Below are 19020 nucleotides of genomic sequence, written 5' to 3' on the forward strand. Positions count from 1 at the left end.
AAATTAATCTTGAGCTGCTCTTTTATGTTTAAACACCGAAAAGGAGCGCTAGAAATATACAGGTATATATGTACACAGAACAATATAAGTATACAGTCAAGAGTGTAGTACAAGAGTAGGGTACAGATAGGTTACAATTACCGTGTTATGTAGGATGTGACTACAGGGAGGCGCTGATGGATCACAGGTCCAAATCTTAATTACGTGATTCCCCTGGCCGCGTCAGCTAAGTCCAAAGAGGGTCTGCCTAAATTCTCCTAGGTTGCTCTCCCTCCCATACTCTGCGCCCACCCCTGGGTTGGGAAGCCTCTCTCCTCCCATATCTGAGTGAATGCTTTTCAGGCCAGAACCGTGAATGTCCATAACTTTCTGCCCGAAGGTCTAAACAGGACGGCATCAGCACCACTGGGTTCTGCTGGATTTTATGTGTGCATAGAGACCACATATGGCTACTGTATATAATTCCTGGTAGCTGTGCATTGTAACTCAATAACACTGAGTGTTAGGAGTGGCTAGATATTATGGGCTCGTGGGGGAAGGATTGCAGATTCCGATAATGTGCTCGGCTAGGCTCAGTGATATTGCATTCTGTTATTATAGGTCATTTTCCAGATTCAATACCTCAGAGCCTTTCTGTGACCTGTGGTGTTTGAGTTAGGTAAAGAAATCCAGTTTGGCTGGTCCTGCAGGAGTGTTCACACGCCTGTGATAATTGGTGGGGACACAGAGCTTCAAAGGGCTTGTGTCAGGAGTTAAAGGAAAATCATTTTATTTCAACTCAACAAGTTCTAGCTAATTTTTTGCTTGGCTAAAAGAAAAAAAAAGAAAACAAAGATTGCTGCAATGTAAACGGACCAGTTTTAAAATGCAACAGCTTTTTTATTAGTTTGAAACTAATTCAGTTTTTTTATTTAATGGATGAATTTCAAACAGATGAATACTGGACATGTGAACAAAAGTCAGCAGGCCAAAGATTAGCTCATCTGAAAGAATTGGGCCGATAATACTAATGTCACTATGATGAAACTCTGATCAGAGTATCAGCATAGTGTGATACACTATGAGAAGGAAATTCAATTTCTCCATTCTGTGAGTCCGCGTAAGTTGGACTGCACTCGGATATCATCCAATGTTTTCTACACACTCACAGAGTTCAATGGATGAGCGCCATCCAATTTCAAAGTGAAATCGCAGCACGCTGTGTTTTTGGTCACTGACACATTGTTAGTGAAAAAATAGTGCATCAGCACTGCCACATTGAATAACATTAATCCAAGCACTGTCCACTAAAAAAATCGGATAGCACTTGTCAGATGTACACTGGTGTGAGCGAGCCCTCAGGGGCAAACTAATTATAATGAACAGTACTAATTATGTGAATGGACAGTACCGGGATCTTTCTAATGACATTTTTATATAGCTTCCAGCTATGATAATGCAGTATTATCCATGCCTAGAAGAAAATAGGTTTAATCATCACCATAGATGGTGATGCAGTATTATCCATGCCTAGAAGAAAATAGGTTTAATCATCACCATAGAGCAGTGAAACAAGTGAACTTTCTGCCATAACATGTTGTGATGGTTGATTCATTAAACAAATTCAAGAAGCACGAGGATGCTGCCCATTAAAGGACTACTCCAACGTTCGTTTTTTTCTTTTTCAGTGCTGGAGTGGCACTTTAAATTTAAGTCCACTGCCCCGGGTCACATACTCACCCTCCAGCGTCTTCACCGATTTTTGGCACTGCTCCCCGCTATCTTGTGACTATTGCTTCTGCCTGGCCATAAGTCAGAAGCTACATCAAAAGCTCCCATTACAAGTCTATGAGAGCCAGAACGAGGCTCTCAAAGAGATGTATTGAAAAGTGACCTCCAAGCCACCCCGTGAAACACACGTGCTGAAAGGTCACTTTTCACCAGAGACCAATGAGAGCAGAAGCGAAAACAGATGGCGGCAGGCGAGTATGAGACAGGGAACGTACATTGAAAGCATCACTCCAGCGGTGCAATAAAAAACCACTGGAGGGGTGCGTTACAAATATATTACTAGTACTAGATTTTTATGGTGGGACATTGAATCAAGGAACTAGTCTGATTGAAAAATTGTAGTAGGGAAGGGATTTTTATGGGTCAATTAACTACTGCTTTATGTTTTTTTTGCCTTCCTCTGGATAAACACATTATAGTTTACAGGTTGAACTGCTGGATTCTTGTCTTATTTTAAACCTTAATAACTACAAGTAATGCCATTCGGTACAGAATCAGGGTAATTGTAGAGATAAAAACTAATATTGACTGCAACGCCAGTCAATAAAAAAGTAAATTTCACGTATTCAGAAAATCAAACTTTTTTACGAGAGTAGAAAATAAAAAAAGGAACTTAAAAAAAATGTATTTAGCGGGGTCATATCCGTAATAGTATTAGTAGGAAAAATTGTGACGCAATCTACCCATTGAGCCTTCCATACCTGATTCCATAATCTTTATAAGTAAAACTCAGTGTGCACCATACGGGGATGACTAACAAATGGCTCACATATGTGCTTTAGCGCAAACCAGCGCGCCCAGCTCAAGGGAGGGCTACACTTTTATCATTATTTTTTGGGCTCTTTTCACATGTGCGACATTCCTATGATAATGTCCGAACCGTCCACAAGTCTCTCTATCCATACTCAACAGCTATAAAGGCATATATGAGGCTGCTGATTTCAGGTCAGTACATCCACAGCCAGTCCAGACATCACTGTCTGTAATCACACCGTGAATGTTGGATGTGTGACATCGGCCTTAGAAGAAAACGTGATTATAGTATTTTCTTTACATTTTTAATCTTTTTAGGGGCTAGTTTTTGCACCTGCTTAATGATGTATTGAGAACTATAATTAAAACAAAACAGTTTTAGATTAAGCCAATGCCAGGAGTGGAATCTAAAGAAAGCAAATAGCCAATGGAATACTTGTCTTTTTATTGTATTCACTTCTGGTTTGGAGTAAATAAGGCACATCAAACACTGTTAAGTTCCTGTGCCAGGCCAAAAGATTTGCCTATAGCAGATCAAACAGTTTGGTAAGGAATCAAGGCAGCAAACCATTGGAAATTAAATAAGTGCATTAGTACCAGGTCAATGACAAGTCAACATAATCCTGTTACCTGCGGCCAACATTTTACTCCAAGCGAAGAGCAATTAACAATTAAACTGGGTAAACCAAACTCCTGCCTACAATTTGTTGGTGAATCAGCAATTAAAGATATAGTATAATATATCATTCCATTATCTTTTTAAAACACATTTCTTTATTTTATTTATTGAGAAAAAAAGGTAAAACACTATTCAGACTACAGAATAGATTGGGTTCAATAAAGCCTTTAAATGAAGTGGCAAGTGCCTTGGTACACAACACCAATGGAGGTGAGGAGAGACAAGAGAGGACTAAGCTGTACATAAAAGAAAGACCCTCCATCTGCTCTGCGCACCATGGTTCACAGCAAGCAGAAGAAAATCCCTGTCCCATTTCTGATTATTGCTATTGGTTTCTCTATTACTAAAAATCGATCTATCAGAACAGAGAGTGTCCAGCACTTTAGGGCATTTTTTACAGGGATTTGACAACATTTTCTGCAAAATAAAGCAATCTAGAATTTTATTAAATGTGATAATTAAATTGTAAAACTTTTTTCAAAATCTGCTATAGGCATTTAAAGGGAACCAGTCATGTCCAATAACACTATAAATCTGCAGGGTAAGTGCAGTAAATGAACTTTACACCCCTCGGGATCTGTTAGCTTTTAGTCATGTAGGCGTGATAGGAGCAATCACAGGGACTGCTCACAGCACAGAGCGACTGCTGTAAGCGCATCCCGGTACTGACCGTCAGCTGGCTCAGCATTGCATCAGGACAGAGTAAATGTACAACTAGTGCAAGGACGTGCTTACAGCCACTGTTCTTACTGCTGTAATTGCTCCGGGCATGCCTGCACAAGTGAAAGCCGGAGGCTCCTGGGAGAAAATGGTCGCACTTTCAGTACAACATCTGGGCACCTTCAGAACGAGATAAAGTTGCAGATTAACAACAAATCTGCAGGGTGATAGCTTTATCAGAGCGAAGAGGTTCCCTTTAATGATAATGTGTGATAAAGTACACAATGGATTCATCAATTCTACCGTTAAAACATTTCACAACCAACAACTCCATACTTTTTGCAACACTTATGATGGCTATCAGAGCTCAGCCCCATTTTCTTGAGTGAGATAAAGTTGTAACACAAAGCACAGTGGCTACTAAAAATATGAAGCCCTACCGGGTAAGCAATGAAGGGTATGTGGCAGCCCCCTCCATACAGCTGATCGACAAAAGGCCATGAGAGCATTAGATCCTTTTACGATTTATTAACCCTAACAGTTTCTATCTCTACAGCATTTTATCTCAATAGTTTCCACGGTCATAACATTAGATATATCAATAACAGGCTAGAAAAAGAGAAACCTGTGTTGGTAGCTATTCCACATTGTTGACATACAAAGAATAACACAATTATCTTTAAAACTTGTCAAGAAGAAGTTGCCTTGGCCTTGTGCTACTTTTTGTGTTGATCAAAACTATTCTCCAACAGGAAAAGTGATTCCGGTGTGAAGACTTTGTTTTCTGATGTTTTTCCTTTTGTTCATTTTCAGGACATAAATTCCTTTGTATTTATGTGAGCGCTAAAATATGCAAGTCCTTTAGAGTGAGATCTGGCATTTTAGACTAAGTAACATAAAAACAGATGGAATTAATCTTTTAACAAGATTCTTTTAAGCTATTTCTGGAAGAAGGGAAAAAAAAAATCATTTTTTGTTTTCAGTTCCATCATTGACAAGTAAGTGTCACAAAAAGCTTAGTTCTGCTTGGCATCACTTTGTTAATACCCTGTTCATTAATTTAACAAACTACCCAGAGAATATGTTAAGAATGGCCAAGCATTATCTGTAGAATTTCTTTTAATTAAATTTTGCAATGGCATGATGACAGTCAGCATCTCACAAAGGGAATTCTTTTTAGAGCAGGGAGGTCTAAGTACAAATCATATTTGCACACACAATTCATTTCAAACTTTACTGACACTTTCCTTATTAGTACCGCAAAAAAAAAAAAAATATAAACTGAGAAGTAGGTGTAAGAATAAACAGAAGACCTCACAGTCAGGCACCATAAGCAAGTGGAGGCTCTCTGAAATTAATCAATCACTGAGCTCTGCTTAAAATGGATGATGTCTCGTTGTATCTGGTCTTTCCATTGCTGCAAGGAGATTGCAATTGAATTTTTATTATGGAAGCTTAATACAAATAATGGAGGTGCTCACATGTTCTCCTAGCTTCCCTTTAAATGATGCATAGTAGAAGTAATTTAAGCACCACTAAGCACTATGCTGATTGAGGATGACACTCCATATGAGAAGTGGAGGAAGACTGGCAGGGCACATAATTGCACTGATAGGAGCAGTACAATCACTTAGTACTGTAAATATACCTTTAACCAACTCACCATCAATACGGCTAATCAGCTCCTCCAACATTTTCACTTTTTTCTGAATCCCTGGTTGTGCAAAAGTGTAGTTATCCTAAAAAGAAAAAAAGAATAGAAATAATGAATGCAAACCTAATAGAATGATGAGGCGCTACAATTCTACATACATTTGACCATGTTAGATTGCAAGTTCAGATATATTGTAAGGCGGGTGGGTGTGGACCCACTGCACCACGGGCCAGGCTTACCCTGGAGGGGAGTAACTAAGGGACTACCTGGTATTCACTAGAGAAGTGTTCCCCAACTCCAGTCCTCAAGAGCCACCAACAAGTCACGTTTTCAGGATTTCATTAGTATTGCCCAGGTGATGGAATTATTGCCTGTGCAGGTGCTACAATTATCATCTGGGCCATACTAAGGGAATCCTGAAACCATGAACCGTTGTTGGCTCTTGAAAACTGGAGTTGGGGAACACTGCACTAGAGCCTCTGATGATGAGGATAAACATAGTCTCAGATAGTCACCAGTTAACACACCAGTGCAGTCCCCAGGTCTGCAGCTGCTGACTGGAGAGTCAAAAGCATGGCTACAAGCAGGGCTGCCACTAGGAATTTCGGGGCCCCATACTGGCAAAATTTTAGGGGCCCCTTGAGACTCCGCTCAAGCTCCACCCCAGCCCCGCCTTCACCCTTCAAACTGTCCACAGTCCCACCGCTCTCTCTTGCAGAAACTCCACTTCTCACCAATCACACATTACCAGTACCAATCACCTGATCACACATATAGCCAGCAGATTTTGTTTTGTCCAAAAGATTTTTTTAAGCCACCACCACGACACGGTAGACTCTTTTGGCCGGGCCCTACTCTACTCTAACCTATTAAACATTTGCTAAAATATGCAATACAATTATCTGGCTGGACAGGCCAGAGCTATAAGTAAGTGGATGCCCGGTAATCACCTCCCTAATTCTGAAGGTCATCTGCTTCATGCCGCACGAGCTAATTGCCCGTTAGGTTTTTTGTAATTAGGAAAAATAAATGTCCCTCGTTTGTTGCCCCTACTTCGCCTGGCATGATCAGTATGTAAACAGATTAAAAGGGTGATGGGATTTGGGGATATTATAGTTGAAATGCCCATATGGAATAATGGTAACCTTCCGGCATTACTTGAACATCCATCTGCCCTATTCTGGACTCAATACAATGTTTTTACGATAGGTGATCTACATGATCATGGAACTCTGATATCTTTTGAACAAATACAGGTTAAATGCAATGTACCAAGATCCCAATTCTTCCGTTATTTACAATTAAGATCAGCCTTTCAGTCACATATGAGATGTGTAGGTGTAGACAATGCTATTTCGTCTTTACCCTTGATAGGAATCCTTAAAGCACTGGGTCCCCAGGGTTTCCTCTCCTCTCTGTATACATACATGCTGTCAGTAGGGACAGAATCCACCATAGATTCGGTTAAAGGGATATGTGAAAGGTTCATCCCTGGTGTACAGAGAGGAGTGGGAGGAAATTTTGGTGTTTCCAATCAGGGTATCTCCGTCTGTTAACAACAGGATGATACAATTATATATTATAAACAAATCATATTTGACTCCGACGCGACTCTTTAAGATGGGCCGATACCAATCATCGGAATGTTTGAGATGCCATTCAGAAGATGCAGACTTTATCCACATGATCTGGCAGTGCCCTATTATTGCACAATATTGGAAGGAAGAGAGATGATTATTAACATCCCTGGTACAAGTTCCTGTTCCCCTTGAGCCACTGGTCTGTTTGTTTGGGGTATGGGATGAGGAGACATGGGGTCAATATGCTGGGATTTTCTTACGGGAGACGTTTATGGCATGAAAGGTACTGGCACTACGGTGGATGGGATGCTCATCTCCCTCTCTTGGGATCTGGATCAATTTAGTGAACTCGATTATCCCATATGAGCGCACACTGTATCAAAACAAAGGATGCCTGGGTAAATTTGAGAAGATTTGGGAGAGATGGAACTCCTATCACCTTACTTTGCAGAGTGGAGATGTCACATAATAAATTGCTAATTGTGTGGAATTAGGCTGCGAAATACTTGTAGATTTTGTAGATATAGGTACGGTTCAGAAGTTAGATAGGTTTCATCACTTGAGTAATAACAAAGACCAGTGTGATTTAATTGACATTATGTTTTATTCTGTATGCAACTGGTATGCACATCTTGCTTTGCATTTAATGTCATATGAAACATATATTTTATACAGTATTTAACACTATATACAAATATGTATGCTGTATACCCTGTTTATGGTTTAATAAATGAATTTTAAAAAAAATCTGCAATACAATTTAGATATATTTTTATTTATTTTTCAATTTTTAAACTGACCAATAATATCACACACAAGGGACAAATACCACCACACCATGACCAGACACCATAATACCACCACATACAAAGAACAAATATCGCCACACCATGTCCAGACCACATATTAAAACCACAGTGACCGAATAATATCACATACAAGGGACAAATACCGCCACACCATGACCGGACCACATACTACCACCATATGGTGACAAATAATACCACATACAAGGAACAAATACCATCACACCATGGCAAGACAACATATTACCACCACTTTGTGATTGAATATTATAATACTGATTAGTAATAAAAAAACAATACTAATATCACCATATGTGCCATTATACACAGGAGATCTGTACTTAGTATGCAGTGTCAGTATAAAGGTAATACAGTGATCACTGGTGACATTGTAGACAGGACCGCTGTATATAGTATACAGCAGAGGTCTCAAACACGCGGCCCGCGGGCTGCATGCAGCCCCTGAGGCAGGCATCTGCGGCCCGCGGTGCACCACATGTCTCACTCCCTGAGGCAGGGGTAAGGCGCGCATTCAGAAGCGTGTGATCCGCGATGGCTGTTCTGTGTGCACACTCTGCACAGGACCTGGGATGAGGTCACAGGAGTGGGAGGAGTCAGGGGTCACATGATCAGGGGCCTCCGTGTATGCAAGACGCTGCTGTTTGTGCTGGTTGTCATGGTCCTGGATGAGGTAAAGTTTCTGTGTGGGGTCAGGAGGGGTTTACAGGGTGGATGCAGCAGAGCTGTGTGTGTACGGAGCGCAGCTGTGTGTGCATGAGGTGTATGGAGCCATGTGTATGAGTTGTATGGAGCCATGTGTGTATGGAGCAGAGCCATGTGTACAAGGTGTATGGAGCAGAGCCATGCCGTGTGTGTACAGAGCCGCATGTGAACCAGATGCATAGAGCATAGCCGTGTGTGTACGAGGTGTGCGGAGTGGCGCCGTGTGTGTACGAGGTGTGCGGAGCGGAGCCACGTGTGTACGGAGCAGAGCCGTGTGTATACGAGGTATGCGGAGCCACGTATGTACAAGGTGTGCGGAGCAGAGCAGTGTGTACGAGGTGTACGGAGCGAAGCCATGTGTGTACGAGGTGTACGGAGCGGAGCCGTGTGTGTACGAGGTGTACGGAGCGGAGCCGTGTGTGTACGAGGTGTACGGAGCGGAGCCTTGTGTGTAAGAGGTGTACGGAGTGGAGCCGCGTGTGTATGAGATGTATTAAGTTTGAAATGAATGCGGCACCCCAAGCTCAAATTTTTTTATGGATATAATTCTGATGTTCAATAAAAGGAACATCAGAATTATATCCATACTGGTTCCCATAGAAGGCAATGGATGATATATATTGCAAGAAAAAAAAAAATCAAAGAAACAGCTGGGGGTTAACCCAAACTTAGCTTCCAGCCTCGACGCGTTTCCCCGTTCACACGGTTCATCAGGAGGCACAATAAGGAACCAGCCAATTCATTGATGTGAGGTGTTCAGATAGAGAGGCAAACCTTCCATGTGAACCAATATGGATATAATTCTGATGTTCCTTTATTGAACCACGCTATTTTTTACCTCTTGTCTGTGCTTGTCTGATTTTACTGCAGAGAAATTTTTTTTTTGCTTTATTTGATAATGCATATGGAATCTATGTTTTCTGTAGTCTATTAATACCCAAAAAGACAAGATTGCCACTATCTACTGGTAGCTATATTTTCTGTGGTCTATTAATACCCAAAAAGACAAGACTTGCTACTATCTATTGGTTATACAAGAGGTTTCTCTATATTTACATGTAATAGCCTGTCTTTTATATATTGTACATTAATATCCTGTGTATTAGATTAAGCACTATCTTTCATCTCTTTTATTTGCTTATTGTTTTCCCACCTGTAATTTATAAGGGTCATTTAGGGCGAGTCTGGGACAGCCGCCGCGGAGTGAGGGCGCCAAATCGTATCTTTTAGGGTGCCAACCTCCACTGTCAGGAAGGGATAGCAGGCTAATGTACGGCTATCGTATGTTATTATTGTATAGAGTTTGTTAATTGTGTAATTGCACGAGGGGGGTTGTTTTTTACCTCAATTTATTAACGTTTCATGTTTTTAAAGGGATTATATGATTGCACTTTTGATATTTCTTCCCTGGTCCTGTGAACATTTTTTTGATTCTACACTACACCAAATGAAGAAAAAGAGGCGACATAGTGTCACTCTGCACATTAACAGGACCGCCTCCCCCATTTAAATCAGTATACTCAATAAAATAAAATAAATACATCACTGCAGTAATAGTATCCCTTAATTAGCCCCTATGATAATAATATCCCCCATCTTGGCCGTGTGTCTCATTCCTGGCTCCAGCCATATGTTCTCCCATCCTGCCATCAGGAGTATCCATTCTGCCCCATATGATCTCCCTATCCTGCCCCATCTGTCCCAATATCCTGCCCCATCTGTCCCAATATCCTTCCCTATCTATTCCATTATCCTGCCCCATCTGTCTCCATCCTGCCCCATGATCCTGCCCCATCTGTCTCCATCCTGCCCCATCTGTCTCCATCCTGCCGGCTTGCCGCTTTCAATAAAAATAAAAAAAATAAAACCCTTTCTCCTTACCTTGCCGCGTTTCTGCGGCGAGCGATCTTTCCTCCAGGCTGAAAGCATGCACTTGCCAGCGAATGACGCCAGATGCCGGTGACGTGTGCGCTGTTAGCTGCCAGCTTCTGATTGGCTGGCAGCATTAACTATTGCCATGCGGGCCCAGGCCTGCACAGAAATAGAGTAACTGAACCCTGCGTCTCGGACGCAGAGTTCAGTTTCTGCACCGGCAGAATGCTGCTGCTGGGGCCAGATCAGGAGAAGAGATGGGGCCCGATGCCGGCCCCCTCTGCTGACTGGGCCTCAAACGTCAGTCAGGGCAGTAAAACCCTGATGGCGGCCCTGGGAACGAGGTACAGGTGGATGAAGGCAAGGACGTGGTCAGACAATCCGAGGTCTGGGCAGGCAGCACAGAAAATTATTATTAGAGGAATAGTAGACATGCTGCCATGGACTCCTACATATTCATGAGCTCTGTATAATACCACCCCCACCACTCATTAGGGGCAGCGAGTTGCCAATCAGTGAAATGGGTGGGGTTTCACAGAGCTAAGCATTTAGAGAACTTCTAGATCTGCAGCTGATAAAGCAGTTTTTAATACGTGATGAGCTAATCCCTTTAATGTATTTGCATTTCCATAAAAGTCAAGATCCAGCAACAAGTTCTACATTCTAGCAGTTAGTTGAGTGACAACAACATAAGGCCACCGAAAAATATGTTGCATGAATCTACTTAAAGGGTTTCTGCCACCATATTTCTATTTACAATACAATATTTAAGACAATAGTACTTTTGACTGTTTTTCAATTTACAGTATTCCTATTAAAAATACATGTTATGAAGATAATCATAAGGACATTGCCTATGGAATAATAATAATGCCTTCCTTGTGGATGTATGTATATAACTGATATCATGTTGCTGTATAGGAGATTCCTATGTCCCGGCCACCACTGCACACAATACTATCCCAGGCTTTTTACTGCACTAGAGCCGGCTCGGACTGAGGAATACACTTTTACTTGGTAATAAGATTAATATTTTTAAAACCATGCATTATTTTTAAATGGGAGTAAACTCCTATATGGTCAAAAATTATATAAATATACATATGATAGTGGCACAACCCCTGTAAAAGGGTTCCTTGCGCTACTCACTTGCTCATCTTGGGGTAAGCGGTGTTAAGAATGTGTCAGCAAATAATGGCCAGGATGTGCACATGATTGGCAGCTTTCATTCGCCTGTTCTATTCATATAATTAATTACAATACAGACTTCCCAGAATCGTTATAAAATGGGGAACGCATTTATCTGCTGAACAAAAATATTCTAAGGCTGTGTCCACAATCCGGAACTAGCAGCGCTTTGAATGCAGCACATGTCCGCTACGTCCAAGGCACTGCCTTCTATTGAACGCAGGTGAATCCTCTGTGTACACTGAACCATGCAGATTTATAGCATCCAATACATATTATTAATTCAATTTCTGTTGCGGAGACTCGAATCTCAAGAGAAAATGACATGCTCCGGTCTGGAAAGGCACCCCATATGTCAGTGTCCACAGGTGAGCTGCAGGTGTATATAGATGTATAATGGACATGCGATTTTTGAACAGGTCCACCGCCACACTAAGCTTGGAGGATCTGTCTTTTCTTTTAAATGGCTGAGGTACATTTAATAATTTCGCCTTTTGCTGCAAATGAAAGCAATCACACAAATGAACAGATAGTATTGAACTTTACAAGCTTTTCACAGGTGCTTTAGATGCCTTAGGCAGGGAACTAGGAAAAAGATCAATGCTAAGCTCTAATAATTATAAAGGCTGTGAAGCAACAAAAGGACGCATGAACTGGGCTCTGCTTATTGTACTAATACAATGGGGCCAGTATATTATATGGAGAAGAAGGAACGCAGTAAACATTGACTAGTGCACTTTTAAATTTAAGTTTTATTACAAATAAAAGGAAAGCGATGTAGGTGGAAACTTTTTAAATTGTTAGTTTGGAACATTTGTCATATAAAGTGGGAGATATGTTAATAATCTAGTCTACATTAAAGCAGATGCACATGGAATCCTTACAGATTATTATTAGAAAACTATAGGCACTATGAGGCCGATTCATTAGTTTTCTGGCATAGGGCACCTTAGAAGTTGCAATATTTTTGCACAGTTCAGAAGTTGCACAGAAATATTGTGACTTTTGGCATTTACAAGTCAGTCCTTGCCAGCTCCAACAATATGGGATTGGCCATACCCACCTATCAAATTCATAGCAATAAAATCCACTTTAGTGGCATAAATTGAGAAATGTACTCCAGTCACTCAACTAAAATACACAGTTGCAAGAAATGTAACTACTTCTACACAACTAGTAGACTATAGACTGGGCAGTCCACACCGTACTCTGCAGTGACGTTCTAAAACATCAGTGTAAAGTTAACAGAGTGGAAGAGATTAAGCAGCCAAACTTAACTTCTGTGGGAAGGGGAACACAATTTAAAATGTTTTAGCAGTCCTTTGTGGTTGTAAAAAAAAAAAAAAAAAGAAAAATAGACATTTATTCCTTACTTAGTTTTTAATTCCCCCTGATATCAGCAAAAAAAATATATATAAATTATAAAATTAAGTAAACATTTTACAGCAGTTAAAACCAAACCTGTAAATGTGGCAGGTCAGGAAAGTGGTAAAATAGAATTCCTGAACTTGATTAAGGGGTTGTTCACCTATTGGGACAATTTTATCTTTATAATTAAATGTATGTATTCCACCTAAAAATAGTGTTTATGCAATTATGTCTCATTAAAAATTTGTGGCTGCAGAACGAGTTGAGCATCCTTCAGTGAACTTGTTCTGATGGGAGAAAATGTAGCGCTTTTCTTTTTTAATGATTGTCTCAGTTTATTTATGACAACAAACCAGATTAAAATTAAAGGAGCAGGGAAACAAAGCTTATGAAAAAAACAAAAAATGCACAATTTTTAATGCATCCCAATTGCAAAAATGATTTTTACCCCGATTTATATTCAGTCAAGTAATAAAATATATTTAAAAACTTGTCCACGTGAAGGAGGACAACACCTTTAATTTTCAATATAAAATATTTAAAAGGGTTGTGCCACCATAAAGAATACATTTAACCATGCAGGAAAGGAGGAAATAAATGGTTTTGTAATTTACAGGTATTAAAAATTCACTATTCAAAAAATAACAAGCTTTCATCTGCTGAAGTATGCTCCCTTGCACCCTCTGGCGCTATTCCGTCTGCAAGCTTTATCCGTCCTACAGTGGCAGATCTGCTGGCCGAGCGAGCATGCGCAGTTCCTGTCATCATAAGATGTTCCCCCAACTCCCCACCCCGATTGTGCACAATGTATGCTCCCTGTGCTCACCTCAAATAGGTCTGCCGGCGCAGGGAGCAGATAGCTGACAAGCACGTTTGTTTCAGATGCTTCCTGTACTCACACCTCTGTGAAGCAGAATGATCTCACCCAGATGACAGACCTATGTGGCGGGGAGTGGCGGTGGGGGTGGAGAATCACTGACAAGTTTCTGTGCTTTCAGGAATCTGTCTCCTGTGTTATCCGAGCACACTGGAATCCTTATAGAGAATCTTTCGCCTGCTTGAAGATTTTGTTGCAATCGACAGTCGCAACAGATGCCGGGATTTCCTAACAAACATTAAAAGGGAACGTCTTATGTCATTTGTAGCATGTAAACTGTCCCCAGTGCATTGTTAGTGATGCAATGTGCATCATAGAGGCGCAGCTTTAGTCATTGCTCAATGCAGCGAGTAGCGGCTGCAACTGTGCCCTGCACTGACTGACAGCAGTGCATTAGTACAGAGCTGGATGTCAGTCAGTGTGGGGACGTGGTTACAGTGGCTGCTCACTGTGTCCTGAGCGGTGACTGAAGCTGCATCGGCCACGCCTCTGACTGAAATCCAGATGCTGCCTGGAGGAATAAAGTTCATTTGCTCCTGGCAGCAGGGCTCTCCGTGCTGGCACCACACAGTTACATAATGCTACGATCCTCCAAATTAAACCTATAACTGCAGGTTAATAGCGTATTTTCACCACAGGTTCCCTTTAAGAAGTGAAAAGTCAAATATATGCAGCCATTTAAATGCTATAGAACAAAAAAAAAAGGTTAGAAAAGGAAAAGCTAATTCTCTACACATGAAAATATACTGCATAACATTTCTACACTTCTCCAAGGAAGCTTCCAAAAGAATCCATTCCCTGGTCAACCTCAACAACACTCACTTGCCAATCACTAATGTCTGCAAGTTTTCCTGTGTCACCTTTGTCACGGCTTGAAAATTGTTGGTTGTCAAGAAAAAAAAAGCTTTTGACAGAGATATACAGCACAGAGATTATTTGTTAAAGTATGAATTAAAAGATTTCCTCAGCTTCCTGGCACCCTGGAGCTGAGTGGGTGACAGCAAATGCTTCAATCCATTTATTATATTCTACCATAAACATGCTTGGAAACATTTCCAAAAATGTGATATCAAGTATGTTTTAAAAGTATTTATTGGAAAACTGTCTACTGAAATGTGTTGATTGCAAAGCCAAAAGTGATGCACTGGAATGTAAACCACATGGGAAATGAGAACACTTCTTCTGGTAAGCTATATTAAAAATTGCTTCATTAAAATGTCGGAAAGAGAGAAATGGGGAAAACTATCAAGAATAGCATGTTTGACATCATTAAAAATACATTATTTCCCTAGTTAGAGTAGTTTTAATTTGCACTGTGGTCCAGAGCTGCATTCACATTTCTGCTGAATCTTGTTTGAGAACAGGCCACAAGCTTTTTGACAATCATACCAATTCTATAACTTAGAAGGCGTTTTGCCTAAAATAGAGCTCTAGCAATATTCATACCCACATGCAATTTTAACTCCGTTATATTCCAATTGTATGCTTTACTTCATTCATACTTTTTTTTAACCTTTATTATGGGAAGCTATATTATGTGATCTCCAATCTGATTAAAGATCCGACACATGATCTACTGGACGGGTAGAAGGACAGTCTCTGAGATCCCGTGAGCTATATATTCACTTCCGAAATTCCTTGGCAGCTCTCGGACACCTACACATTTTTTATTCCCCCATATATCCCATGCAGCTGAAGAGCTCATTTCTGCCTCATACAGTATAGGAATGCAGTGATATAGTAGGCACGTAATTCAATTAGTTGCAGTTATAACCTCAACTGACTCACACTGCCTGACTTTATTATCAGAGAGTGCAGAGTTCAACATGTCGAGACTATCAAACAAGTTGTAGCTTCATACTGTCTCTATTTTTCCTGCACGTAAGAGCAGATATGGAGAAACCTATTAACAGCAGGAGGCAGGATAAAGCAACAATGCACTGCATAGAACGCACAGAGACTCAGCATCGTGCAGGCACAATAGTCACTGATCTCCAATTAACTAGGACTAGAATTATAGCAAGTAATGGCAGTGTGATGAGACTATGGGTATGTGCACACGCTGTGGATTCTGCTGCGGTTCTGCAGCGTTTTTGGCCCTGCGGATCTGCAGCAGTTCTGCAGACATGGTACAGTACCATGTTATTCTATGGGTTTTCAAAACCGCTGTGCTCACGCTGCGGTTTTTTCCATGCGGTTTTGCTGCGGTTAACAAACCGCAGCATGTCAATTCTTTCTGCAGATTCCGCAGCGGTTTGGCACCTGTTCCATTGTCCAGGTGTCAAACCGCAGGGGAAAATGGCAGGTCACTTTACCTGCGGTTTTACCTGCGGATTCGCGCGGAAAAGCCCGCAGGTGAATCTGCAGCGTATGCACATAATCTATCCCTTCTGTCTCTGGCATGCCATCATGGGAAATATAGTACGCATTAGTGAACTCATATCAGAAGGAAAGCTGAAAACATCATGACTGACATCTGAAAATGGGTATAAAAACTAAAATACGTACACATAGCTTTGCATAAAACATAAATAACATCCTTTACATTTTTCACTAAAAATAGTACACTATATAGACAAAACTAGCTGGAGAGTTGTTTTAAATTAAGGTACTGTCACACTAAGCGATATCGCTAGCAATATCGCTATAATTTGTGACGTTATAGCGATATTGCTAGTGACATCGCTATGTCTGATACTTACCTACGACCGCTCCCCCGCTGGTTATCGCTGATCGCACGAGAACGTCCAGGACTGTTTCTCGTAGTCAGCTACCTGCTGGGCTTCCTGTGGAGAGACGAGCGACGAGCGTGGAGCCGGGCGGGAGGACGCAGGATCGCCTAGTGTGACAGGTAAGTAACCCCCGTCCCCAGCGATGTCGCTGGTGAGATCTGCCTGTGTGGCAGCTCACTAGCGACCACTTAGCGATGCACCAGCGATCCTGACCGCGTCATATCGCTGGTCGGGATCGCTGGTACATCGCTAAGTGTGACAGTACCTTTAGATTATTAGATAGGCTACAATAAGTTCATTACAACAGAATGGTTTGTAGAAATATTTACCCCAAAAAAAATGTTGGAACATTTCAGTTCTTTAGTCTGCAGAACTGTAAATGCAATTATGGGCTGAAAAAGTTACAAGAGGAAATATCTTTGTAAAATGCTTGACAGTAGAAACACGAAACATGAAATTGAGAGTCCTCAGTGGTTAATACATGTCAATGCCTAAATGAGTAAGTGATTAGTGATTGCAAGCTTTTGAGGTTGCATAATTGGTTGTCTAGGACTAACATATTGATGACATATCCAGAGATAAACCATCAGTATGATATGGGTGTGTGTGGGGTGGTCTGACCATCCGACCAAATGTATGCAATGTTCGGAACGAAACGGCACAACACTACATTTTGTGGCTGCTGCCCAGTTCTGCAGTCTTTCTCTCATGCAAGTGAAATTTAGCAAAACAACACTCAATGGTGGAGGGTCTGAGGTGGTCCTGATGGGGAAGCTTAAATGTCCAGAGTTTACAATTTTATATGTGAATTAACAATATAGTTCAAATACAACATACCATGCTTAAACACGTGAGAAAACCTCTACATTTTAGGAAGTGCCACCTAGCACAAAAGGAAGGTTTGGGATGTTTTACTTGATGGCTCACATTACCAAACACAGTTGCACAACGCTGACTCTGATCTATTGTACCATTTAGATAACAGACATGCACTCAACAAACTGGAATATTGTTTTATTTATCCCCCTCACTACCTCGTGTTTTTGGCTTATCTATATTCGTGACACTAAATCTCAACTTCACTACTTGTTCGTTTTTAAATTTTCACTCTATTTGTCCTGTTCCCTATGGCAGTTTATACAATGAAGCAACTTGCAGGACATTATTTCTTGCCCTGCAGCTGTCTGTAAGCATTAGGGACCATATACCTAATTGCAGTTAATACAGCAGACTTAGCCCCCTGCAGAGTATCAACTCCTTTCCCCATCATTAAGCTCTTAGTGCCGCAGTCCAGATTTCTCAGCAAGAGAGAAATGCAAAATCTGTCAATGTTTACAGTGGGTACCCCAAATCTACTGGCGCCATGTTGATAATACATACAAAGCTTTATTATCTGTACTCATCATCTTTTATTTCAGGCGTCACAGTGAAGATGCTCTTGTTTTACAGAACACCACTGAATATTCAATGAATCATTACCTCATTGCCTCCATCTGAATAAAGTTGAGGACACTGTTTCAGATGATATTTCAGGCTATTTGCAGAAGGAGCAATATATACGGTATACAGTGGAACGTCTTGTTCTGTCTGAATATTAAGGATACGCTGGCACAGAACTAGCTGGTGCTCACTGGCTCTAATGAGACCGACCTTATGCAGTAAAAGGTGACAAGCACAGGATAATGGTGAGGACACCTAGGAATGACAGAAGTCATTTCGGATGCTAACAGCAGGGAGTTCATAGAATTCATGGAGAGTTGTAAGACTGTTGTGTAATATTCTAAATTCTGGGTTTTTGGACTAGTATAAAAATCATCAGAATCAAAGATATTGCCCTCAGATTAAAAACAAACAAACTTGCATTGTACTTGCTATATAGTTAACATTAAGGGGCTGCCCACTACAAGGAAACAACCCCTTCTTGATCTAAATGTTTGGCGCTGATCAAATAAATATTATACTCACCTCCCTTGCCGGCACCATTACTGCGGTGTCGGCACTCGCATTCTCGGGGCTCCCGTGCAATTGTTATGACGCGGGAGCCTGGGATCAAATGAGCGTTGGAGTCACCGTCTCGGCCTTGGTACAAATCGAACATCAAGAGGTAGCGAGATAGTAGCTGCAGCCCAAACTTCTTCTTGATGTTCGATTTGTCCTCAGGTAGAGATAGTGATGCCAGGCGCTGATTGGAACCGGGGCTCACGTGTAATAACAACTGCACGAGGGCCCCGGGAAAGTGAATGCCGACATTGCTGGAATGGCGCTGGCATGGGAAAGGAGTAGAAGCTTTTTTATATTATCGGGGCCAAGCGTAGAGTATCAGAAGGGGTTGTCCATGTAGTGGACAACTTCTTTAAG

The 19020-nt window shown here is 41.2% G+C and overlaps 1 protein-coding gene across 3 annotated transcripts in view; it reads right to left on the reverse strand.

The window, feature by feature from the left end:
* The window catches only part of TBC1D22A (TBC1 domain family member 22A), a 792012-nt gene that overhangs the window by 360123 nt on the left and 412869 nt on the right, over positions 1–19020 (reverse strand). For all 3 annotated transcript variants that reach the window (XM_073573492.1, XM_073573494.1, XM_073573493.1), the window contains exon 10: positions 5526–5601. In XM_073573492.1, coding sequence (XP_073429593.1) covers positions 5526–5601 — 76 coding nt within the window. The remainder of the gene's footprint in view (positions 1–5525; positions 5602–19020) is intronic.

The sequence above is a fragment of the Dendrobates tinctorius genome, unplaced genomic scaffold, assembly GCF_039654945.1.
Source record: "Dendrobates tinctorius isolate UK_male_01 unplaced genomic scaffold, ASM3965494v1 ptg000035l, whole genome shotgun sequence".
NCBI lineage: Eukaryota > Metazoa > Chordata > Amphibia > Anura > Dendrobatidae > Dendrobates > Dendrobates tinctorius.